This window comes from Prionailurus viverrinus, chromosome E2 (assembly GCF_022837055.1).
Source record: "Prionailurus viverrinus isolate Anna chromosome E2, UM_Priviv_1.0, whole genome shotgun sequence".
NCBI classification, from domain to species: domain Eukaryota; kingdom Metazoa; phylum Chordata; class Mammalia; order Carnivora; family Felidae; genus Prionailurus; species Prionailurus viverrinus.
In genome coordinates, this window is record NC_062575.1 from 14,173,752 (window position 1) to 14,200,996 (window position 27,245).

Consider the following 27,245-nt stretch of genomic DNA (forward strand, 5'->3'; position numbering starts at 1 on the left):
CATCTCTCTTTTCCGAAAAGAGGGAGCCACATCCCTAGCTCAGAGCCTTCAGCAGGCAAAGGTTTCTCACCAGGACTTAATGACATTGTTTTGCTTTCCTTGATGTCCCTTTTCCATTTTGGCAAGCAAGAACTCTTTTTCTTTTGATGAAAGTGTTATAAAGTTTTCTTTACAAATTAATTTAAGTAAAAAGGTGAGTACATCTAGAGGAATATATCTCAGTATATATAAATATGGCCCAAACAGTGTTGTGCTAGACACCTGGCTCCGAGGAGAGGCTGTGTAACTCATCTTCCTGTTTCAGCGCTTCGGTCATCTGTGGTACTGGGCAGGTGTTCATGTTTTGTTTCATCCAAGACAATATGCCAGCTTGGGTGATGCCCTAGGGATCTGGCATGGGTGCCCAGCCTCCCAGATGGGCTGCTACTGGTGATTACATACATGCAGCACCTGCCAGAAATGTTCAGCTTGCTGCAAGCATTTGGTCTGTGGACCCAGGGTGGTTCTTACTGATAGAATCTTCCAGGTGACTTTGGATCACAAGGGTTAAGGCACTGCATGTCTGGGTCCCACCCAGTTTTGTCTGGGAAACAAGCATTTGAAAACAGGCCTGAAGCCCTTTCTGATTTCATAGAGAGGTTGGATGTGGGAGGAAAGCAAACATTTCCATCCTATCAGACATCTTGGCAAAACTGCTAATTGGTTGCTGCCTCTGCTTGCTTTGTGGGAAAAGGCTTGATCAGATAGCAAAGTAAGTGAGAATATCACACTTAGCAACCCTTGATGAATTAATGGGTGTAGACATTAAGCATCAGTGGCTGTCAACATCAGAAAAGAATGAATATCAGAGACATTACACACCTCCTGTTGAAATATCCCAGTTCCACTTATAGTGGGGACAAAGGGTTTGAGCTTGAGTCTGAGCCAGTTGCCAATATGCAGAAACAGAGGACAAAGGGACGTATTGAATTATATTGTGAGTGTGCAGTCAACAAAGTCTGGACTGGAGATACTCTAGAGAGCAAATATCCTGGGTTCTTCAACAGATGAATTATAAGAGAAAGAATGGGATGGAGGAGAAACCCCATAGATTAAAAGAGATCTATAAGTTATGTGAAATTTTAAAAAAGGACAAAGCTTAAAAACTATAGTGTTGAGGGATGCACACTTGATAAAAAGTGTGGTTGATAAAGCCATAAAGAAACCAACAATGTGAATGCTATTATGGGATGGTGGTTACTTTTTTTGGGAGAGCTGTGATTGGGATAGGTTTCATGGGGGGGCTTTCTGGGTGCCTGGCCAACCTTTCTATTTCTTGATTGGGTGGTTGTTGTAAGGCATGGTTGTCTGTACATTTGTTTTATGCTATATGTATCTGTGTTTATTTTAAATATTTAATATATTAATATTTAATTTTAAATATTTTATTTTATATTATTATTATTTTTAAGTAATCTCTACACCTGGCATGGGGCTCAAATTTACAATCCCGAGATCAAGAGTCACATACTCTAGTTACTGAGCAAGCCAGGCAACCTGATGTGTGTTTTATTTTAAAATAAAAAGTTTTTAAAAAGTAGTATGTTTTAATAAATAATATGCAACCTTTTGTAGGCAAAAAGACAAACTATGAAAAACATGTTTCTATTTTAAAATATAAAAAGTTTAAGGATAAAGATAATAAAAATGTTTTATCTCAAGGGAGAGAGAAATAATGTGGGAGAAAGATAGGGACTGGAAGCTAGAACTTTCTGAACATACTTTTTATAGTCTGTATTTAGCAATTATGTGTTTTATATAATTAAAATGAGGGGCGCCTGGGTGGCGCAGTTGGTTAAGCGTCCGACTTCAGCCAGGTCACGATCTCGCGGTCCGTGAGTTCGAGCCCCGCGTCAGGCTCTGGGCTGATGGCTCGGAGCCTGGAGCCTGTTTCCGATTCTGTGTCTCCCTCTCTCTCTGCCCCTCCCCCGTTCATGCTCTGTCTCTCTCTGTCCCAAAAATAAATAAAAACGTTGGAAAAAAAAAAAAAATTTAAAAAAAAAAAAAAAAAAAAAAAAGATAAAATGAAAAAAAAATCAAATCCCTAAAAATAACAAACACATGGAAATGCATGGTTCTTTGACTAACAGTTCCATTGGGGAGATAACTAAAGATAGAAGAAAATAGAAAGAAATCTTAAACTGCATGGACTTGTCTTTTTTTTTTTTATTTTTAAAATTTTATTTTTTATTTTTTAAAATTTGCATCCAAATTAGTTAGCATATAGTGCAACAATGATTTCAGGAGTAGATTCCTTAGTGCCCCTTCCCCATTTAGCCCATCCCCCCTCCCACAACAACTCCAGTAACCCTCTGTTTGTTCTCTGTATTTATGAGTCTCTTCTGTTTTGTCCCCCTCACTGTTTTTATATTATTTTTATTTCCCTTCTCTTATGTTCATCTATTTTGTCTCTTAAAGTCCTCATATGAGTGAAGTCTTATGTTTTCTGTCTTTCTCTGACTAATTTCACTTAGCATAATACCATACAATACAGTTCCATCCATGTAGTTGGAAATGGCAAGATTTCATTCTTTTTGATCGCCGAGTAATACTCCATTGTGTGTGTGTGTGTGTGTGTGTGTGTGTGTGTGTGTGTGTGTGTATGTATCTATATATACTGCATCTTCTTTATCCATTCATCCATTGGTGGACATTTGGGTTCTTTCCATACTTTGGCTATTGTTGATAGTGCTGCTATAAACATAGGGGTGCACGTGTCCCTTTGAAACATGTCCCTTCGAAACACCTGTATCCCATGGATAAATGCCTAGTACTGCAATTGCTGGGTTGTAGGGTAGTTCTATTTTTAGTTTTTTGAGGAACCTCCATCCTGTTTTCCAGAGTGGCTCCACCGGTTTGCATTTCCACCAGCAGTGCAAAAGAGATCCTTTTTCTTTGCATCCTCGCCAACATCTGTTGTTGCCTGAGTTGTTAACGTTAGCCATTCTGACAGGTGTGACGTGGTATCTCATTGTGGTTTTGGTTTGTATTTCCATGATGATGAGTGATGTTGAGCATTTTCATCTGTCGGTTGGCCATCCGGATGTCTTCTTTGGAGAAGTGACTCTTCATGTTTTTTGCCCATTTCTTCACTGGATTATTTGTTTTTTGGCTGTTGAGTTTGGTAAGTTCTTCATAGATGTTGGATACAAACTCTTTATCTGATATGTCGTTTGCAAATATCTTCTCCCATTCTGTCGGTTGCCTTTTAGTTTTGCTGATTGTTTCCTTCACTGTGCAGAAGCTTTTTATTTTGATGAGGTCCCAGTAGTTCATTTTTGCTTTCATTTCCCTTGCCTCCAGAGACGTGTTGAGTACGAAGTTGCTGTGGCCAAGATCAAAGAGGTTTTTGCCTGCTTTCTCCTCGAGGAGTTTGATGGCTCCCTGTCTTACACTGAGGTCTTTCATCCATTTTGAGTTTATTTTTGTGTGTCGTGTAAGAAAGTGGTCCAGGTTCATTCTTCTGCATGTCACTGTCTAGTTTTCCCAGCACCACTTGCTGAAGAGACTGTCTTTTTTCCATAGGATATTCTTTCCTGCTTTGTCACAGATTAGTTGGCCACATATTTGTGGGTCCATTTCTGGGTTCTCTATTCTGTTCCATTGATCTGAGTGTCTGTTCTTGTGCCAGTACCATACTGTCTTGATGATTACAGCTTTTGTGGTATAGCTTGAAGTCCAGGATTGTGATGCCTCCTGCTTTGGTTTTCTTTTTCTGGCTATTCGGGGTCTTTTCTGGTTCCATACAAACTTTAGGATTGTTAGTTCTAGCTCTGTGAAGAATGCTGGTGTTAGTTTGATAGGGATTGCACTGAATATGTAGATTGCTTTTGGTAGTATCTACATTTTAACAATATTTGTTCTTCCTATCCAGGAGCATGGAATCTTTTTCTGTTTTTTTGTGTCTTCTTCAATTTCTTTCATAAGTTTTCTGTAGTTTTCAGTGTATAGATTTTTCACCTCTTTGGTTATATTTATTCCTAGGTATTTTACGGTTTTTGGTGCAACTATAAATGGGATCGTTTCCTTGATTTCTCTTTGTGTTGCTTCATTGTTGGTGTATAGGAATGCAACTGATTTCTGTGCGTTGATTTTATATCCTGCCACTTTGCTGAATTCATGAATCAATTCTAGCAGTTTTTTGGTGGAATCTTTAGGGTTTTCCATATAGAGTATCATGTCATCTGCGAAGAGTGAAAGTTTGACCTCCTCCTGGTCGATTTGGATGCCTTTTATTTCTTTGTGTTGTCTGATTGCAGAGGCTAAGACTTCCAATATGTTGAATAACAGTAGCAAGAGTGGACATCCCTGTCTTGTTCCTGACCTTAGGGGGAAAGCTCTCAGTGTTTCCCCATTGAGGATGATACTAGTTTTGGGTCATTCATATATGGCTTTTATGATCTCAAGGTAGCATGGACTTGTCTTATTAAGTTACAATATCAGTGTTAGGGGCACCTGGGTGGCTTAGTGGGTTAAGCGTCTGACTTAGGCTCAGGTCATCCATGATCTCATGGTTCGTGGGTTTGAGCCCTGCATCAGGCTCTGTGCTGATAGCTCAGAGCCTGAAGCCTGCTTCAGATTCTGTGTCTCCCTCTCTCTCTGCCCTTCCCCTGCTCGCACTCCGTCTCTCTCTTTCAAAAGTAAATAAACATTTAGGGTGCCTGGGTGGCTCAGTCGATTAAGCACCCGACTTCAGCTCAGGTCATGATCTCATAGCTCATGAGTTTGAGCCCTGTGTTGGGCTCTGTGTTGACAGCTCAGAGCCTGGAGCCTGCCTCAGATTCTATGCCCTCCTCTCTTTCTGTCCCTTCCCCATTTGTGCTCTATCTCAAAAATAAATAAATATTTAAAAAGTGTTAAAAAACCAAAATAAACACTTAAAAATTATAATATCAGTATTACCATTTTGAAACTACTATCCATATAGAAGGATAAAACAAGTAATCATCTTAAGTCTCATTAAGAAACAAGATTTTCAGCACAAGACAAAAGAAATGCAAATAATTCAAAGAAGAAGTTAAAAAAAAACCCTTATAATTCTAATGACTTATCTATGAGTTAATGATTTATTTTTCTGTTTCTTAAAAACTTTAACTGCCTAGGTCTGTCCACCTGAAAAGCCTATAGACAGTGAATCAGGTAGTCATAAGCACTCCTGGTGTTCAGGGTGTGGTTTCTAAGTACCAGTCCCCGCTAAAAGAGTTCCTTGGAAAAGTAGCTGATTTCTAGTCTAAGGCAGAAATGTCCAAGATGAGGCCGGAATCTCAGTCATACTTGAAAGCAAGGAAGTTATTGAAGATTCCTGGAGCCCTGTCAGTAGGACAGGACCTTACTGGAAGGAGCTCCCACTAGCCTAATGATGAAATAATTTGAACATCAAGAAGAATAACAAAAGCCACTTTGGAGAACAGCTTGACAATTTCTTATTGTTTAATCTCCAGCTATCATATGACCTAGTGACTCACTCCTAGGTATTTCCCTAACAAAAATAAAAATATATGTCCACTGAAGGACCATCTGGATGCCAATGTATATAGCTTTATTCATACTTGCAAAAACCTGGAAACAACACAAATGTCTGTCAACTCAGAAATGGATAAACAAACTGTGGAATAAATAGGATTACTACTCAGTAATAAAAGGAACAGACCGCTGCTACACTCAGCAATGTGTTGAATCCCCAACACATTTACTAAATGAAAGACAACACAACAGAAATGGCACCATACTATATAATTCTGTTTATATAATATTTTTTGGGAGAAACCTTACTAGGGACAGCATGTGGATAAATGATTGCCAGAGGTGTAGGGTGGGGCAGGGGATTGGCTGCAAAGGGATACAAGGGAAGTTTTTGGGGTGATAGAAATGTTCCAGATCTTAAAATAATGTGTTGGTGTATATAGTTATTAAAACTCATCCAACTGTACACTTAAAGAGGATGAACTTTAGTGTGTGTCAGTTATTCCTCAATAAACCTGACTTAAAAGTAACTTTAATGGGTTGAAATATGTAAATAAAAAATTAATAAATTTAAAATGATACTGAAAAATCATCATTAATTACCTTTGGAGGATTCTAGGAAAGAACTCATTCTGAAAACTGGTAGGTAAGTCAAAGGAAAGAATCAGACTTTTATCCTGATTTTTCCATACAGACCAAACTTTGAGATAAGAAAATAGATGGGGAGGGAAAGTTCTCCATTCTAGGAGGATCACGTTAATATAAACGTAGAAGGAAAGATACAAGCATCAAGGCACCACCTGGATTGACTAATGGAACACTGATGAGAGCTAGAATCTTCACTGTTTGATGAAAGGTAAAAGGCTGATAGAGAACTTTGTAATAGATGAATCATGGAGAAAGAACACAACATTAGCTCACTGAGATGAGAAAACATTTTGTGCCTACTGCTGGAAGGCAATATGTCCTGTGAAAATTATACTCAAACCCAATAAAGCTTTTTGAATATTGAGGTATGCAGAGATAAATATGTTGAATGGCATTCCAAGGGTGCAATCAGCCAGATCCAGAATGTGGTAAGTCTATAGGACATTGACCCCATTGCTTCAGCAACAACAAAAAGGGAAAGTAAACTTTTAGAGATTAAAAATCTTAAGAGTTCAGAACTTGCTACAGATCTACAGAAATCAAGCTAGCGTGGTACTGACATAGAGGTAGATGGACATCTAGATCTATGGTCAACTGAGTTTTGCTGAGGATGCCAGCCAGTGAAGGAAGAATGGTCATTTAAAAAAAAAAATGGTCCTCGCCCACCAACGCAAGTTATTCAAGACAGCACAGGGGAAGTGCCCTACAGTTCCGCACCACTCCAGGGACTATCCAAAATGACGAAATGGAAGAATTCCTCTCAAAAGAATCTCCAGGAAATAACGGCAGCTAATGAACTGGATTTAAACAATATAACAGAAAGTGAATTTAGAATAGTAGTCATAAAATTAATCGCTGGGCTTGAAAACAGTATAGAGGACAGCAGAGAATATATTGCTACAGAGATCAAGGGACTAAGGAACAACCAGGAGGAGCAAAAAAAATGCTATAAATGAGCTGCAAAATAAAATGGAGACAACCACAGCTCGGACTGAAGAGGCAGAGGAGAGAATAGGTGAATTAGAAGATAAAATTATGGAAAAAGAGGAAGCTGAGAAAAAGAGAAAAAAAATCCAGGAGTATGAGGGGAGAATTAGAGAACTAAGTGATGCACTAAAGAGAAATAATCTACGTGTAATTGGTATTCCAGAGGAGGAAGAGAGAGGGAAAGGTGCTGAAGGTGTACTTGAAGAAATAATAGCTGAGAACTTCCCTGATCTGGGGAAGGAAAAAGGCATTGAAATCCAAGAGGCACAGAGAATTCCCTTCAGACGTAACTTGAATGAATCTTCTGCACGACATATCATAGTGAAACTGGCAAAATACAAGGATAAAGAGAAAATTCTGAAAGCAGCTAGGGATAAACGTGCTCTAACGTATAAAGGGAGACTGGTAAGACTCGTGACGGATCTCTCTACTGAAACTTGGCAGGCCAGAAAGGAATGGTAGGAAATCTTCAATGTGATGAACAGCAAAAATATGCAGCTGAGAATACTTTATTCAGCAAATCTGTCATTTAGAATAGAAGGAGAGATAAAGGTCTTCCCAAACAAACAAAAACTGAAGGAATTCATCACCACTAAACCAGCCCTACAAGAGATCCTAAGGGGGATCCTGTGAGACAAAGTACCAGAGACATTGCTACAAGCATGAAACCTACAGACATCACAATGACTCTAAACTCATATCTTTCTATAATAACACTGAATGTAAATGGACTAAATGTGCCAACCAAAAGACATAGGGCATCAGAATGGATAAAAAAAACAAGACCCATCTATTTTCTGTCTACAAGAGACTTGTTTTAGACATGAGGACACCCTCAGATTGAAAGTGAGGGGATGGAGAACTATTTACCATGCTACTGGAAGTCAAAAGAGAGCTGGAGTAGCCATACTTATATCAGACAAACTAGACTTTAAATTAAAGGCTGTGAGGTGAAGAAGGGAATTATATAATAATTACAGGGCCTATCCATCAGGAAGAGATAACAATTATAAATGTCTATGTGCCGAATACGGGAGCCCCCAAATATATAAAACAATTACTCACAAACATAAGCAACCTTATTGATAACTATGTGATAATTGCAGGGGACTTTAACACCCCACTTACAACAATGGATAGATCATCTAGACACACAGTCAATAAAGAAACAAGGGCCCTGAATGATATATTGGATCAGATGGACTTAACAGATATATTTAGAACTCTGCATCCCAAAGCAACAGAATATACTTTGTTCTTGAGTGCACATGGAACATTCTCCAAGATAGATCACATACTGGGTCACAAAACAGCCCTTCATAAGTATACAAGAATTGAGATCATACCATGCATACTTTCAGACCACATTGCTATGAAGCTTGAAATCAACCACAGGAAAAAGTCTGGAAAACCTCCAAAAGCATGGAGGTTAAAGAACACCCTAGTAAAGAATGAATGGGTCAACCAGGCAATTAGAGAAGAAATTAAAAAATATATGGAAACAATCAAAAATGAAAATACAACAATCCAAATGCTTTGGGATGCAGCAAAGGCAGTCCTGAGAGGAAAATACATTGCAATCCAGGACTATTTCAAGAAACAAGAAAAATCCCAAATACAAAATCTAATAGAACACCTAAAGGAAATAGAAGCAGAACAGCAAAGACACCCCAAACCCAGCAGAAGAAGAGAAATAAAAAGATCAGAGCAGAAATACACAATATAGAGTCTAAAAAAACTGTAGAGCAGATAAATGAAACCAAGAGTTGCTTTTTTGAAAAAATAAACAAAATTGATAAACCTCTAGCCAGGCTTCTCAAAAAGAAAAGGGAGATGACCCAAATAGATAAAATCATGAATGAAAATGGAATTATTACAAGCAATCCCTCAGAGATACAAGCAATTATCAGGGAATACTATGAAAAACTATATGCCAACAAACTGGACAACCTGGAAGAAATGGACAAATTCCTAAACACCCACACACTTCCAAAACTCAATCAGGAGGAGCTAGAAAGCATGAACAGACCCATAACCAGTGAAGAAATTGAATCAGTTATCAATCTCCCAACAAATAAGAGTCCAGGACCAGATGGCTTCCCAGGGGAGTTCTACCAGACGTTTAAAGCAGAGATAATACCTATCCTTCTCAAGCTATTCCAGAAAATAGACAGGGAAGGGAAACTTCCAGACTCATTCTATGAAGCCAGTATTACTTTTATTCCTAAACCAGACAGAGACCCAATAAAAAAAGAGAACTACAGGCCAATATCCCTGATTAATATGGATGCAAAAATTCTCAATAAGATACTAGCAAATCGAATTCAACAGCATATAAAAAGAATTGTTCACCATGATCAAGTGGGACTCATTCCTGGGATGCAGGGCTGGTTCAACATTTGCAAATCAATCAACGTGATACATCACATTAATAAAAGAAAAGGTAAGAACCATATGATCCTGTCAATTGATGCAGAAAAAGCATTTGACAAAATTCAGCATCCCTTCTTAATAAAAAGCCTCGAGAAAGTCGGGATAGAAGGAACATACTTAAACATCATAAAAGCCATTTATGAAAAGCCCACAGCTAAAATCATCCTCAACGGGGAAAAAGTGAGAGCTTTTTCCCTGAGATCAGGAACACGACAGGGATGTCCACTCTCACCGCTGTTGTTTAACATAGTGTTGGAAGTGCTAACATCAGCAATCAGACAACAAAAGGAAATCAAAGGCATCAAAATTGGCAAAGATGAAGTTAAGCTTTCACTTTTTGCAGATGACATGATATTATATGTGGAAAATCCGATAGACTCCACCAAAAGTCTGCTAGAACTGATACATGAATTCAGCAAAGTTGCAGGATACAAAATCAATGTACAGAAATCAGTTGCATTCTTATACACTAATAATGAAGCCACAGAAAGACAAATAAAGAAACTGATCCCATTCACAATTGCACCAAGAAGCATAAAATACCTAGGAATAAATCTAACCAAAGATGTACAAGATCTGTATGCTGAAAACTATAGAAAGCTTAGGAAGGAAATTGAAGAAGATACAAAGAAATGGAAAAACATTCCGTGCTCATGGGTTGGAAGAATAAATATTGTCAAAATGTCAATACTACCCAAAGCTATCTACACATTCAATGCAATCCCAATCAAAATTGCACCAGCATTCTTCTCGAAGCTAGAACAAGCAATCCTAAAATTCATATGGAACCACAAAAGGCCCTGAATAGCCAAAGTAATTTTGAAGAAGGAGACCAAAGCAGGAGGCATCACACTCCCAGACTTTAGCCTCTACTGCAAAGCTGTAATCATCAAGACAGCATGGTATTGGCACAAAAACAGACACATAGACCAATGGAATAGAACAGAAACCCCAGAACTAGACCCACAAATGTATGGCCAACTAATCTTTGACAAAGCAGGAAAGAACATCCAATGGAAAAAAGACAGCCTCTTTAACAAATGGTGCTGGGAGAACTGGACAGTAACATGCAGAAGGTTGAAACTAGACCACTTTCTCACACCATTCACAAAAATAAACTCAAAATGGATAAAGGACCTGAACGTGAGACAGGAAACCATCAAAATCCTAGAGGAGAAAGCAGGAAAAGACCTCTCTGACCTCAGCCATAGCAATTTCTTACTTGACACATCCCCAGAGTCAAGGGAATTAAAAGCAAAATGAACTCTTGGGACCTCATGAAGATAAAAAGCTTCTGCACAGCAAAAGAAACAATCAACAAAACTAAAAGGCAACCCACGGAATGGGAAAAGATATTTGCAAATGACATATCGGACAAAGGGCTAGTATCCAAAATCTGTAAAGAGCTCACCAAACTTCACACCCGAAAAACAAATAATCCAGTGAAGAAATGGGCAAAAAACATGAATAGACACTTCTCTAAAGAAGATATCCGGATGGCCAACAGGCACATGAAAAGATGCTCAACGTCGCTCCTCATCAGGGAAATACAAATCAAAACCACACTCAGATATCACCTCACGCCAGTCAGAGTGGCCAAAATGAACAAATCAGGAGACTATAGATGCTGGAGAGGATGTGGAGAAACAGGAGCCCTCTTGCACTGTTGGTGGGAATGCAAACTGGTGGAGTCACTCTGGAGAACAGTGTGGAGTTTCCTCAGAAAATTAAAAATAGACCTACCCTATGACCCAGCAATAGCACTGCTAGGAATTTACCCAAGGGATGCAGGAGTACTGATGCATAGGGGCACTTGGACCCCAATGTTTATAGCAGCACTCTGAACAATAGCCAAATTATGGAAAGAGCCTAAATGTCCATCAACTGATGAATGGATAAAGAAATTGTGGTTTATATACACAATGGAGTACTACGTGGCAATGAGAAAGAATGAAATAGGGCCTTTTGTAGCAACGTGGATGGAACTGGAGAGTGTGATGCTAAGTGAAATAAGCCATAGAGAGATAGACAGGTACCATATGGTTTCACTCTTATGTGGACCCTGAGAAACTTAATAGGAACCCATGGGGGAGGGGAAGGAAAAAAAAAAAGAGAGAGGTTAGAGTGGGAGAGAGCCAAAGCATAAGAGACTCTTAAAAACTGAGAACAAACTGAGGGCTGATGGGGGGTGGGAGGGAGGGGAGGGTGGGTGATGGGTATTGAAGAGGGCATCTTTTGGGATGAGCACTGGGTGTTGTATGGAAACCAATTTGACAATAAATTTCATATATTAAAAAAAAATGGTGCTCGGACAGCTGGCCACATGAAAAAGAATGAAGTTGGGCTCTTAGCTCACATCATATACAAAAATTAACTCCAGATCTATCACAGACTTAAATGTAAAAGCTACAACTATAAACCTCTTAGAATGAAACATATATAAATCTTTGTGACCTTGGATTAGGCTACAGTTTCTTAGATGGGACACCAAAAGCAAAGACAACCAAAAAAGAAAAAAAAAAGATAAACTGCACTTCATCAAATTTAAAAACTTTTGTGCATGCTGGGACACTATCAAGAAAGTGAAAAGACAACCCACAAAATGGGAGAGCATAGTTACAAATCATGTATCTGATGAGAGTCTAGAACCTAGAATGTATAAAGAGCTTTTACAACTCAACAATAAAAAGGTAGGGATGCCTGACTCTTGATCTTGGCATCTTGAATCCGAGCCCCATGTTAGGTGTGGATATTACTTAAAAATGAATTCTTAAAAAATAAAAAATAAAAAGATAATCTATTTTAAAAACAGGCAAAGGACTTAAATAGACTTTTTTCTAAAGAAGATAAATGGCCAGTAAGCACATGAAAAGATGCTCTGTAGTCATCAGGAAAATACAAGTAGAAACCACATTTTGCACCCACTGATGTGTATAATAAAAAAGAGTAACAAATGTTGACAAGGCTGTGGAGAAATCAGAGCCTCATTCACTGCTGATGGGATATACACTTTGGAAAACTCCTTTGGAAAACAGACTGAATGGTTCCCTCAAAAAGTCAAACACAGAGTGACCATATGACCTGGCAACCCCATTCCTGGGAATATACCCAAGAGAAAACATGTCCACACAAATGTTCATAGCAGGACTATTCATAATAGCCCCCTAATGAAAACAACCCAAATGTCCCTCAGCTGGTGAAGGACTAGAGAAAATGTGTATCCATACAATGGAATATTATTTGACGATAAAAAGGAATGAAGTATGGTCTCAGTGGTAAGACAGTGTTGCTGCGGAGTGCCATGTGTTAATGGTGGTGACAGAACCAGAGCTGCTCCACAATGAAGTAAGGAGGGAGTCAGAGTCTTTCAAGGAAAAAGGAAATGCGAACCATACCAGGAAAGATTACAATGAAGCTTGTAACCATTATACAAAGGACAAAGATATGTGTCCTAAAAATTCTAGCTGTAGTGAGAATTGAGCAGCCACTTTCATGATGCTCAGAGGGTTCCAGGAAACTTTTGGAGATGCACAGCAGTGAAGTTGAATGACAGTTTCCCCTGGGGACATCTATGGGAAGGCAAATGCCCCCTATCTCTAGGGAATGCCATGGCAGCATGTCACAGTTTCCAGAGAGTCCTGAAACTGGATCAAAAAATTCTCAGGCACAACAGGAGTTCAAGAATGCTCGTAGAATATGAGAAAATAACAGAAACAGATTTTGAGAAGTCGGATTTTCGGAAAGTGGTTTTCTGCATAGAGTGTTCCCTGCCTGCCATTGCTTCAAAATCACCAAAGCATACTATTTAGCAATGCTGGGTCATTATCCAGAAGCACAGTTTGTGGCCAGTGACATTCCACCAATGTGCATGCTGTGTAGGAATGAGGTCTTTGCCTATATTATGAAGACTGTATTGAGAAGGCACTTCAGTTTTTTGTACAGGCTCCCAAGATGGCTCCTGATCATCAAAATGACTACCTGGCTTGCAGAAATGCTAAAGCACTTAAAGCAAAGAGGATGGGAATAAAGCATTTAAAGAAGGAAATTACAAGCTGGCATGTGAACTGTACACAGAAGCCTTGGGGAACAGACCCCAACAATATAAAAACAAATGCTGAACTCTACTATAATTGGGGTACAGATCATTCCAAGCTTAGGAAAGGAGATGGTGCAATAGAAGACAGCACAAATGCAGTGAAGCTCGATGCCACTCACTTAAAATACTCCATGGGAAGAGCTCAGTGTAACATGGGCACAGAAAAATATGAAGAGGCAGTGCAGGACTGTGGAAAAGTGCAGCAGACGGAGAAAACATAAGAACAAATACAGCTCCTAAAAAATGCACAGTTGGAGTGAAGAAAAGGAAAGATTATTACAAGATTCTGGGAGTGGACACGAATGCCTCTGAGGACAAGATCAAGAAAACTTATCAAAAATGAGCCTTGGAGCATCATGCAGATGGGCACAGGGAAGCTAGTGCTGAAGCTTAGAATGAGGAGGAGAAAAAGTTAAAGGAAGTCAGAGAAGCTTTTACTGTCCCCACTGGTCCCAAGAAGAGTCACTGTGACATTGGACAGGACCTGGGTGAGAAGGGCATGAATATGGGTGAGTTTGATGCCAACTGTATTTTCTTTGGCATTCTTTGGTGGTGCTGGGCCTTCAGCTTTGAAGCATCTGGTCCAGGGAATTTCCTTTTTCAATTTGGCTAGCAAGAGAAAACCATCCAAAATCCAGAGAGTGCAGACTTGCTCAGCATGACCTTGAATGTGGACAAAATTCACCTCCTTTCTTCTTCACTTTTCCATGTTCTTGGAACAGTTTCTTCTTCTCATGTGGATACCCTGGGTCTGTGTGAATAAGGTGAAGGAAAGGGTGTGGGAGGGAGGAACGACTTGGACAGGGAAGCAGTTTGTGAATTTTTGTTCGGCTGTTTAACTTTATTTAAAAAGGCAAAAAAATGGGGGGGTGGCACCTGGCTGGCTCAGTTGGTAGAGATTACGATTCTTGATCTCAGGGTTGTGAGTTCGAGCCCCACACGGTGTGAAACCTACTTGAAAAAAATAAATAATAAAATAAAATCCTCTTCGGGCACCTGGATGGCTCAATTGGGTAAACGTCTGACTCTGGATTTTTGGCTCAGGTCATGCTATGGTTCGTGAGCTCAAGCCCTGAGTTGGGCTCTGCACTTAAAGCGCGGAGCCTGTTTGGGATTCTCTCTCCCCACTCCCCTCGATGCCCTTCCCCCACTTGCACTTTCTCTCTCTCTCTCTAAATAAATAAACATTAAAAAATATAAAATAAAATTAAAATACTCTTCAAAAAAGGAAAAAACAGCTAAGGGGTTAAAATGTTTTGGCCCTTAAAAAAGAAAAATAAAAGGGAGGGGCACCTTGTTGGCTCAGTTGGTGGAATGTGCAACTCTTGATCTTGAGGTTGTGAGTTCAAGCCCCAGGTTGGGTGTAGAGATTGCTTAAAAATAAAACCTTAAAAATTTTTTTTAAAAAGCAATGAAGTACTGATAAATCTCATGTCTTAGTTTGCTTGAGCTGCCATAATAAAATGCCATAGTTAGGGTGGCTTAAAGAACAGAAATGTACTTGCTCATGGTTCTGGAAGTCTGAGATCAGTGTGCTGGAATGGTTGGTTTCTTCATTTCTTTACAAAAATTTTTTTAAATGTTTATCTATTTTTGAGAGAGAGACACACACGGAGTGGGAACAGGAGAGGGGCAGAGAGAGGAGACACAGAATCCCAAGCAGGCTCCAGGCTCAGCACTGTCAGCACAGAGCCTGACTAGGGGCTCAAACTCATGAATCATGAGATCATGACCCGAGCCAAAGTTGGACACTTAACTGAATGAGCCACCCAGGTGCCCCAAGAATGGAGGTTTCTGGTGTGGCCTCTCCCCTTGTTGCAGGTGGTTGCCTTCTCGTTTTGTGCTCACATGATCTCTTCTCTGTGGGGGCACGCAGAAACCGCTAGCAAACTCTCTGGTGTCTCTCTCTTTTTTTTTAAGTTTATTTATTTTGGGACAGAGAGAGAGAGAAAAGAGAATGAGTGGAGGAGGGGCAGAAAGAGAGAGGGGGACAGAATATCTGAAGCAGGCTCTGGGCTGACAGCAGAGAGCCCGATGCAGGGCCCAAGCTCATGACCTGAGCTGAAGTCCCCCCTGTGTCTCTTCTTACAAAGGTACAAATCCCATCATGAGGCCCCACCCTCGTGACCTCATCTAACCCTGATCTACCTCCCAGTTACCCTAATTACCTCCCAGAAGTCCCATCTCAAATACCATCACACTCGGGGCTAGGGCTTCAACATATGAATTTAGGGAGACAACATGCAGTTTATCACATGGTACAAGATGAATGAACCCTGAAAACATTACACCAAGTGAAAGAAGCCAGTCATAAAGGGCCACATAGCATATGACTCCATTAATACAAAATGTCTAGAGGAAGCAAATCCATAGAGACAAAAAGCAGATAAGTGGTTCCCAGGGACTGGTGGGGGGGGGGAGGGCAGGAAATACACAGTGACTGCTAATGAATACAGTTTATTTTTGGGGTAATGAAAATGTTCTGGAATTAGATTGTGGGCGATTGTTGCACAACTTTGTGAATCTACTAAAAAAAGAATCCCACTGAATTATACACTTAAATTTTTTTAAAATTTACATCCAAGTTAGTTAGTATATAGTACAACAATGTTTCAGAAGTAGATTCCTTAGTGCCCCTTACGCATTTAGCCCATCCCCCCTCCCACAACCCCTCCAGTAACTCTCTGTTTGTTCTCCATATTTATGAGTCTCTTCTGTTTTGTCCCCCTCCCTGTTTTTATATTTTTGTTTCCCTTCACTTATGTTAATCTGTTTTGTGTCTTAAAGTCCTCATATGAATGAATCTTATGATATTTGTCTTACTCTAATTTTGCCTAGCATAATACCCTCTACTTCTATCCACGCAGTTGCAAATGGCAAGATTTCATTCTTTTTGATTGCCAAGTAAAACTCCATTGTATGTGTGTACACACACACACACACACACACACACACACACACACATACCACATCTTCTTCATCCATCCATCGATGGACATTTGGGCTCTTTCCATACTTTGGCTATTGTTGATAGTGCTGCTATAAACATGGGGGTACGTGTGTCCCTTTGAAACATGTCCCTTTGAAACGCCTGTATCCCTTGGATAAATGCCTAGTTCTGCAATTGCTGGGTTGTAGGGTAGTTCTATTTTTAGTTTTTTGAGGAACCTCCATCCTGTTTTCCAGAGTGGCTGCACCGGTTTGCATTTCCACCAGCAGTGCAAAAGAGATCCTCTTTCTTTGCATCCTCACCAACATCTGTTGTTGCCTGAGTTGTAAATGTTAGCCATTCTGACAGGTGTGACGTGGTATCTCATTGTGGTTTTGATTTGTATTTCCATGATGATGAGTGATGTTGAGCATTTTTCATCTGTCGGTTGGCCAACTGGATGTCTTCTTTGGAGAAGTATCTCTTCATGTCTTTTGTCCATTTCTTCACTGGATTATTTGTTTTTTGGCTGTTGAGTTTGACAAGTTCTTGATAGATTTTGGATACTATCCCTTTATCTGATATGTCGTTTGCAAATATCTTCTCCCATTCTGTCGGTTGCCTTTTAGTTTTGCTGATTGTTTCCTTCACTGTGCAAAAGCTTTTTATTTTGATGAGGTCCCAGTAGTTCATTTTTGCTTTCATTTCCCTTGCCTCCAGAGACGTGTTGAGTAAGAAGTTGCTGTGGCCAAGATCAAAGAGGTTTTTGCCTGCTTTCTCCTCGAGGAGTTTGATGGCTCCCTGTCTTACATTGAGGTCTTTCATCCATTTTGAGTTTATTTTTGTGTGTCGTGTAAGAAAGTGGTCCAGGTTCATTCTTCTGCATGTCGCTGTCTAGTTTTCCCAGCACCACTTGCTGAAGAGACTGTCTTTTTTCCATAGGATATTCTTTCCTGCTTTGTCACAGATTAGTTGGCCACATATTTATGGGTCCATTTCTGGGTTCTCTATTCTGTTCCATTGATCTGAGTGTCTGTTCTTGTGCCAGTACCATACTGTCTTGATGATTACAGCTTTTGTGGTATAGCTTGAAGTCCAGGATTGTGATGCCTCCTGCTTTGGTTTTCTTTTTCTGGCTATTCGGGGTCTTTTCTGGTTCCATACAAATTTTAGGATTATTTGTTTTAGCTCTGTGAAGAATGCTGGTGTTAGTTTGGTAGGGTTTGCATTGAATATGTAGATTGCTTTTGGTAGTATCTACATTTTAACAATATTTGTTCTTCCTATCCAGGAGCATGGAATCTTTTTCCATTTTTTTGTGTCTTCTTCAATTTCTTTCATAAGTTTTCTGTAGTTTTCAGTGTATGGATTTTTTCACATTTTTGGTTATATTTATTCCTGGGTATTTTATGGGTTTTGGTGCAACTATAAATGGGATCGATTCCTTGATTTCTCTTTCTGTTGCTTCATTGTTGGTGTATAGGAATGCAACCGATTTCTGTGCGTTGATTTTATATCCTGCCACTTTGCTGAATTCGTGAATCAGTTCACACAGTTTTTTTGTGGAATCTTTAGGGTTTTCCATATAGAGTATCATGTCATCTGTGAAGAGTGAAAGTTTAATCTCCTCCTGGCCGATTTGGATGCCTTTTATTTCTTTGTGTTGTCTGATTGCTGAGGCTAAGACTTCCAATACTATGTTGAATAACAGTGGCGAGAGTGGACATCCTTGTCTTGTTCCTGACCTTAGGGGGAAAGCTCTCAGTGTTTCCCCATTGAGGCTGATATTAGCGTTGAGTCTTTTGTATATGGCTTTTGTGATCTTGAGGTATGGTCCTTCTATCCCTACTTTCTTGAGGGTTTTTAGCAAGAAAGGTTGTTGTATTTTGTCAGATGCTTTCTCTGCATCGATTGAGAGGATCATATGGTTCTTGTCCTTTCTTTTATTGATGTGATGAATCACATTGATTGTTTTGTGGATATTGAACCAGCCCTGCATCCCAGGTATAAATCCCACTTGGTCGTGGTGAATAATTTAATGTATTATTGAATCTGGTTGGCTAATAATCTTGTTGAGGATTTTTGCATCCATGTTCATCAGGGAAATTTGTCTATAGTTCTTTTTAGTGGGGTCCTTGTCTGGTTTTGGAATCAAAACTATGGGTTTGAGCCCCACACAGAACCTGCTTGGGATTCTCTCTCTCTCTCTCTCTCTCTCTCTCTCTCTCTCTCTCTCTCTCTCTCTTTCTCCCTCTCTCTCCCTCTCTCTCCCTCTCTCTCTGCCCCTGTCCTGCTCTCTCTCAAATTCCTTCTGAATTATAGACTGTAAAATGGCAAATTTTACGGCATGTGGATTATATCTTAATACTAAAAAAAAAAAATAAGGAAAAAAGATGTAGGGACACATCAATCAACGGATCACTTTGTTAGGCTCTCGATTCAAGCAGAGCAACTTAAAAAGTTTTTTTTAAAAAACAACCAGGGAAAGTTGAACATGGATTCTGTATTAGATGATATAAGGGATTATTTGTTTGGGAATGTGAATAATAGTAATGTGATTATATTTTTAAAAATCTAATATTCACAACTGAACTATGCAGAATACTCCAATTTTATTTTCTTGCACAACTTTGCCTCTTGTGAGCTTTGTAATGACTGCTGTAAGCTGTGGGGTAGACTGTGAGTGTTTTGCGAGAGGCACATTCTCAAACTCTTCACTCTCCCCCATGAGACAGGAAAAGAGAGAGGGAGAGGGACAGGAAGAGAGAGGCGCCCTGGGCCCTCTCAGGTGTGGGAAAGGCCACTCTTAGGCAGACTGCTGTCAGGCCACTGGCCTGGCCTTGTTTGCCCTGTTTCCAGGCCTCTGTGGGCAGCCTGGTTTCCCCTGGGCCACAATCCCCACTGTAGCTCCTGTGTGTCATCAGGTAACTGTGTGTCCTCTTTGGCTTTCCCAAAATTCCTCCATTTAGGTGGGGCTCAAAGGGTGGGGCCAGAGAAGGTGCCCAGGATCAGGACTGTTTGGTGTGGTGTGAAGGTGACTGGGACCTGCAAGTTACAGACAAGGCCCAGGACAAATGGAAACTTCTGTCCACACCAAAACCTGTATGCAGGGGCTCCGTGAGTTGAGCTGATCAGACTTCGGCTCAGTTCATGATCTCACGGTTCATGGGTTCGAGCCCCACACAGAGCCTGCTTGGGATTCTCTTTCTCCCTCTCTCTCTGCCCCTGACCTGCTCTCTCTCAAATAAATAAACTTAAAAAACAAAACCATCTGTATGCAGAGGCTGGTAGTAGCTTTATTTGTTATCATCAAAAACTGGAAACAATTCAGATGCCCTTCAACTGGTGTCTGTACAACAGAATACTACTCAGCAAGGAAAAGGAGCAGCCTGCTAACACACACAACAACCTGGCTGAATCCCAAATGCAGTCGGCTCAGTGAAAGGACCCCGGCACAAAAGGGCACATGGTGTCTATCTGGCATTCTGGAAAAGGCAATACTGTGGGATAGAACATGGATGAGCTGTTGGATGGGGCTAGGGCTGGGAGGAAGGATTGTCTTCAAAGTAGCAGGAGGGGATTTTCTGCATAGTTGGAAATGTTTTACGTCTGGATCATTGAAGCAATTATACAACTCTGAATTTGTCAATTTTATTTGTCATAAAATTGTACACTGAAAAAGTGAATTTTACTGTATATACGTTATACCTCCACAAACCTTAAAAAAAAAACAAAACTAACAACAACAAAAGGTTTCAGTTAGGTTAGTGTTCATGGCGACTGGGAACACTTGTGTTCTTTGTGTGAGGCCCAGCCTGCCTGCTGGGAACCTCTGAGGGTAAGGGCCAGCACTTCTGGTACGTTCTGTGGAGATGGATGCCACCATGGACAATACCCCCACATTATACCTGCTTCTCCCTCCTGCCATTAACGTGTGACCATTTCTCCAGAGCAAACAGGGAGGGCAAGGGCATGGAACAGAACAGAGTCAGAGAATTTAAGAATTTCTTTGAATTTCAGAGCTGGCTCTGTCACTGGCCAACTCAGTCTCTCAGAACCTGTTTCCTCATCTGCAAAATGGAGACGAGAGCCTTATCTCACAGAATCCAGTGAGTGATAGAGATGACTATGTGAGAGCCCCAGGTGGTAAGGGTGTCCTAACGAGTGGATGTGTGGATGGATGTCAACTGGTGGGAGTGGCTACCAGTGTTTGAATTCTTGTCCCACTGCTTACAAGCTGTGTGACCTTGGACAAGTCTTACCCTTTCTGTACCTTGATTTCTTCATCGATAAAAATGAGATTTTTATGACCTGGCAAGATTATCATGAAGATTCATTGAATACAAAAGCCCAAGCCCTGGGCCTAGCTATTCATAGCGACCACTCAGGAAGAGCAATCCTGTTATCATCACAGGGTTGCTAAATTTAGCAAATAAAAATACAGGACTTGTGGGGTGCCTAGGTGGCTCAGTCAGTTAAGCATCTGACTCTTGATTTCATCTCAGATCATGATCTCAGGGTCATGGGATCGAGACCCATGTTGGGCTCTGCACTGACAGCACAGAGCCTGTTTGGGATTCTCTCCTCTCTCTGACCGCCCCCCACTTGGGTACACATGCAAACACATTTTCTCTCTCAAAATAAATAAACTAAAAATATATATATAGGACTTCTGATTAATTTGGAATTAAATAATTCATTGTTTAATTAAATAACATTGAATCATTAAATCATTAAATAACGATTTTTTTTAAAGTATATGTGCCATGCAATATTTGGGACATACTTATACTAATAAGTATTCATGACATAATTATACTAAAAAAATATGTGTTGTTGGTATGAAATTCAAGTTTAACTGAGCACCTGGTGTTTCATCTAGCAACCCTATTAAGAGGGAGTCAAGGATTTGGGGAATAGGAGATTGGGACTAAGCCTGAAGGTAAAAAGAGGGATTAATACTCTGCTGTTTTAACCTCATGGCCACCTGAGTAGCCTGAGGTACTTTACTTGCATGTAATATCACCTCCTTCAGGAAGCTCCCTTGATTTAACCCACTTGGCCTTTCATTCCCTGGTCCTGCTTTTGTTTAGGCCTGTGGCTGCCAGCTGGTGTCATCGTGATTCACTCCCTGGCCAGTGCTGCCCTTGGGATGTTCTGAAGTCATTTCTTGTATGTGAGCCTGTTTCCCAGAGTAGCCAGCCTCCAGGGCTGGGCTGTGAGCCTGCAGTCATTCCCGGGGGTCCCTGCCAGGTGGTGGGTACAGCGCACACATAGACTCTTGGTGCCTGCAGCTGATGGCTGAGTGGCAGCACTGCTCTTACATAATCCGTTTCTCTCCTCCTTTCTCTTTCCAGAGCCAGATTTCACATTGAGCAGCTGCAGACGGAGAAATCAGAGAAAGCACAACCCAGCCCCAGATTCCAAGGGGCCTGCTGGGGACTCTCTCCTTCTGCTCGAAAGGGAAAGACCCCGAGGCCACTGTCTCAGGCCAGATCCTGGCTGCCATGGGACTCGCAGCTACTGCCCCCCAGCTGCCCTCCACACTGCCAGGCAGATAAGGGCAGGCGCTGCCCCAGGAGCACCTGCCGCCCCCTGCCGGGCCACTCCTCTGTGGTCAACCCTCCCCCAGCTTTGGGCCACCTTTGCTGACTCGAGGCCATGTAGGCCCCACCTGGGCCTTTGTGGATACACACACTGCTGGGGACACCGCCTCTGCTCTCTGGGGGACACAGCGTACCACCATGCCCCGGGGATTCGCCTGGCTGCACTGTGAGTACTGGGGGGGTCCTTGGAGGCTGCCCCGGGAGGCCTTGGCCCAGAGCCGGGCTCTGCTGTAACCATGGCAACTGGGCCATTCTTGCTGGTGGGAAGTTGAGATGCTTCCCAGCCGAACAGCCTCGGGACTCCCGTGGCCGCCCTCTGCCCTGTCTCTAGCTGACCCGAGCTCAGACCGTCATGGTGGGTACAAGTCCTAGGTTGGGTGGGTATGGTCAGTGGGTGGTTAAGGGGATGGGGCAGGCACTGGGGGCAAGTGGCAGTGTTACCTTCTTAGGCTTATTAGTGCTACTGTGTATGGGGGGTGGGGGCAGTGGTGGCAGAGAGGATTTCTGGCCTCCCTGGGTGTGGCCAGCCGGGGGTGGAAGCTTGTGAAAGTGTCTGGGCCCCAAAACACGTGGGAGAAGTGCTGCCAGGTGCTGGAGAAGGCAGCCTATTCCCTCTGCCCCTCCCTCCATAATAGAACAAAATTAAAAGGCAGAAAGAGAACAGTGTTGTTGGTAAAAAGAAAAATAAGTTGAAATGAGGACAGAAAGCGTCTAGAAAGCCTCTCAAGCCTGCTGGTGGGAGGCCAGACCAAGATCCCTTCAGACTCCAAGATTCAATTGAATTGACTCAAATTCAACACATTTTTCTGGTGCCTCCCACATGCCCACTGGAGAGTTACTGTCATGGCAACAAGGACCCAGGCTGGCTCACACCCCTCTCTCTAATGCCTGGCAGGGAGTTAGGTGCTAGGAATTCCCTCATGAGGTCCAGGATTTGATCCTGCAAGGGATCCAGCCTGGTCCTTGTGGAGGGATACTGCAAAAGGTCGAGGCATTCAGAACAGGCAGAAGGACCTAGATCCCATGTTCTGGAAGTTTCCAGGTCGTGAGGAGCAAGAGGAGCAGCATGGGTGAGGTGCCACTTAAAATCGTTTCAGAGGTGGGCAGTGTTCACACTGGTAGATGTGAGAAGGTGAAGACAGGGTCCGGGTAGAGGAAACAGCTCGAGCAAAGGATCAGCAGGTGGGACTGTGAGTGGCTGGGCTGGAAAGCCAGTTTGGGCCCAGATGATGGAGGCCTTGAAAACGAGGCAGCATGGAGCCCTGGAAGGTTCAAGATCTAGGGACTTGGGGTTGTCACTGGGAATTGCTCTGCTTTCGGAAGATCAGTCTGTGGCTGCTGTCGCAACCTTCTGGGCAGGAAGTGATGACAGTCTTGTTTGTGAGATGGCCATGGAAATAGAAGTCATGGCCTTGGCAAGTATTGGCTGTGTGGTGGGAGGCAAGAAGGGGTGCAGGTCAGAGGCTTGTAGATAGAAGGATGCTGGAGGGTGCTGGAGAAGGATGGGCTGCTATAGTTTAGTATCTTAAAACAGAAATTGATTCTGTCCCAGGTCTGGAGGCCGGAAGTCTAAAATTAAGGTGTGGGCAGGGTGACGCCTCTTCCAAATCTCCTTTCTGCCTCTTCCTGCTTCTGGTGGCTCCTGGCATTCCACAGTTTGTGGTTGTATCACCCCAATCTGTGCCTGTCTTCTCATGGCCTTTCCCTCTACGTATATCTGTGTCCTCTTATAAGGACGTCAGCCATTGCATTCAGGGTAGGCCTTCATTTTATCTGTAAAGACCCCATTTCCAAATAAGGTCACATCTGAAGTTCTGAGTGAACAAGAATTTGGGGGGGGGGGATGCTATTCAAGTCCCTCCACAGGTTCAGATTTGGTCGCTGGGGGTGCTGGTGGTGGACAGTTCCCATTTGTCCCTGTACAAGGGGCTGTCCCCAGGAGAGGTGCAGCCCTTCCCCCTCCCAGCCAGGGACCCAGGAAGGTAGCTCCTTCCTCACTTGCTCTTCTTCAGCCTCCTCTTCTGTCTTGCGGGGGCAAGACTAATGCCCTTGCAGGGACAGGGTTGCATTGGCTGTGGGGCCCTCGGGGGTGCAGAGCAGCAGTGAGGCTATTATGGCCCTGCTGTCCCTGTGTGGTCACCGGTTTGCTTGCCTGTTTCTCAGGGTGGAAGCAGCAAAAAAGAGGCTTAAATTTGGAAATGGTGGTCAGTCTGAAGATCTAAAGGAAGTCTGGTTCTGGGGGGAAGGCACATCATCCAAGGACAGGGTTCCTGGTGCAGCCCATACATGCCAGGCTGGCACATGGTAGCTTTCTAGGACTCAGTGCTGCCTCGGAGCCCACAGTTGCCAGGCACCAGAGACCTAAAACCCGGACACAGGTAAGGGCAGCTAGGGTAGGACTTCAAGTGTGGAGTGGGCAGCCGTGGGTGACTGCCACATGAGAAAGAGGACCAAGTGTGGACAGATACTGATTTTTAAAGACAAGATGCAAATTCAGATTTGTATATGAAATCTCTGTGAACCAGATATGGCCCTTGGGACACCAGTTTGCTACTGTCTCTGGAGGTCAGCGGTCCTCAAAGTGCAGTCCCCAGACTGGCAGCAGTAGTACCTGGGAACTTGTTGGAAATACAAATTCATTGGGCCCACCCCAGACCTACTGAATCAGACACTCTGGACCCTAACCAGCTCTCCAGAGAATTCAGGTGCATGTTCCTGATTCCTCGCTCAAGGTCAACCCCCAAAGTGCTCAGTAAATGAGATCATGTTGTGGTTAACTGCATTATGTGTTCACATACTAGGGGCCAAGCTGTCTGGTCAAGACAATGAGTGAATTGGACAGATGGTGCAAGACACAGAGATTGCGGGGGGCTGGTGCAGGCAGGGGAGAGCCTGGGAAGGGAAGGAGTCATGATGAGACCTTGAAAGAGGTCTGCCTTGTGAGAGGGTACCCAGGGCAGGGGCAAAGTGTGAGCAAAATCTGCGAACCAGGAATGATCTTGATGTGCAGGGGGTGCCCGGCTCAGGGGCTTAATGGTTTAGAGACGAGACAGAAAGCATGCAGAAACACTCATTCAGTTTGTGTTTAACTGTTCCTTTGTCCAAATGTCAGATCAAGCACTTGGAAAGAGACAGAGAGAGCAAATGCAAGATGTATTGCAAATTTGCAACCCTGAGAAAATGTGGTTGGCACATTTCTGTGAGAGGAGGGACTGGTGTGCTGTAGCCATCTTGGGCATGGGGTTTGAGTCCAGAACGTTCCTAGTGAGGGCCCAGCCAGAGCAAAGGCATTTGAAGCACGGCTGAGAAGGGGAGAGAGTGACAAGAAGCAGGCCCAGCCCAGTGAGGAATCAAGAACAAAAGTCTCCCTGGGCACCTTGGTGGCTCAGTTGGTTAAGGGTCCAACTCTTGATTTCTGCTCAGGTCATGATCTCACAGTATGTGACTTAGAGTCCCGCATTGGGTTCCTTGCTGACATTGTGGAGCCTGCTTGGGATTCTCTCTCCCCCCTCTCTCTGCCCTCCCCTGCATGTGTGCGTGTGCACACTCTCTCTCTCTCAATAAATAACTTAAAAAAAAAAGTCTCCCTGGGAATGCAAGCTGGTGCAGCCACTCTGGAAAACAGTATGGAGGTTCCTCAAAAAACTGAAAATAGAAGTACCCTACGACCCAGCAGTTGCACTACTAGGCATTTATCCACGGGATACAGGTGTGCTGTTTCGAAGGGGCATGTGCACCCCCATGTTTATAGCAGCACTATCTACAGTAGTCAAAGTACGGAAAGAGCCCAAATGTCCATTGATGGATGAATGGATAAAGATGTGGTATATATATACAATGGAGTATTACTTGACAATAAAAAAGAATGAAATCTTGCCATTTCCAACTACATGGATGGAACTGGAGGGTATTATGCTAAGTGAAATTAATGAGTCAGAGAAAGACAAAAATCATATGAATTCACTCATATGAGGACTTTAAGAGACAAAACAGATGAACATAAATGAAGGGAAACAAAAATAATATAAAAACAGGGAAGGGGACAATACAGAAGAGACTCATAAATATGGAGAACAAACTGAAGGTTACTGGAGGGGTTGTGGGAGGGGGAATGGGCTAAATGGGTAAAGGGCACCAAGGAATCTACTCCTGAAATCATTGTTGCACTATAGGCTAATTTGGATGTAAATTAAAAAAAAAAAAAAAGTCTCCCTAAGTTCCAGGGAGGTGGGTGGGGAAAATGCAATCAGTAATTCCTACTCATGACCAGGAGTGTGTCAAGCCTGGCTATATTGGGGGGAAAAAAAGAAAAGAAAAGAAATTATTGCTTTTGACTATAACAATATATTGATTGTAGGATATAAAATATGTCCTACAAAATATAAAGAACATAAAAATTTCCCATAGAGATTTGATACATTTCCTTCCACTGCACTTCCACTGCATTTCCTATGCATACACATTTGCATGTAATTAATGTAATTCACATCATGCTGTGTAGACCCAGAGGAGGTGTGCTGAGTCATGCTTTTTTAAGACTTTACTAAGCATATCATGAGTATATTTCCTATCACACAAGCATATCATAAACATTCTTTGACAATGTGGATTTTTCATCTTATTTATTTTAGAGAAAGATAGTGTGCATGGGGGAGAAGGGCAGAGGGAGACAGAGAGAATTCCAAGTAGGCTGCAGGCTGAGCATGGAGCCTGACTAGGGGCTCAATCCCATGACACTGGGATCATGACCTGAGCCGAAACCAAGAGTCAGACACTCAACTGACTGAGCCACCCAGGTGCCCTGACAATGTGGTCTTTATTTGCTCCATTCATTAATGAACATGTGGGCCATTTACAGATTTTCACTATTATAAGAGAATACTGCAGTGGAGTCTTTGTCCACAAATTTTTTGGTGATGGCTTCCTTTTTTTTGTTTTCCTTCATGTTTATCCCTAGAAGTGAGTTTAATGGGTCAAAGGGTGTGGACATTACTAAGTTAACTAATAATAAAACTGCAAAATTGCTTTCCAAGATAAGAGCACC

General features: G+C 42.1%; 1 protein-coding gene and 1 pseudogene across 3 annotated transcripts in view; both read left to right on the forward strand.

Moving 5' to 3' along the window:
* IL34 (interleukin 34) overlaps positions 1–27,245 on the forward strand; it is a 77,265-nt gene that overhangs the window by 42,922 nt on the left and 7,098 nt on the right. For all 3 annotated transcript variants that reach the window (XM_047835412.1, XM_047835410.1, XM_047835411.1), the window contains exon 2: positions 21,953–22,367. In XM_047835412.1, coding sequence (XP_047691368.1) covers positions 22,340–22,367 — 28 coding nt within the window. In that variant the 5' untranslated portion in view covers positions 21,953–22,339. The remainder of the gene's footprint in view (positions 1–21,952; positions 22,368–27,245) is intronic.
* Positions 12,865–14,420, forward strand: LOC125152860 (dnaJ homolog subfamily C member 7-like; annotated as a pseudogene).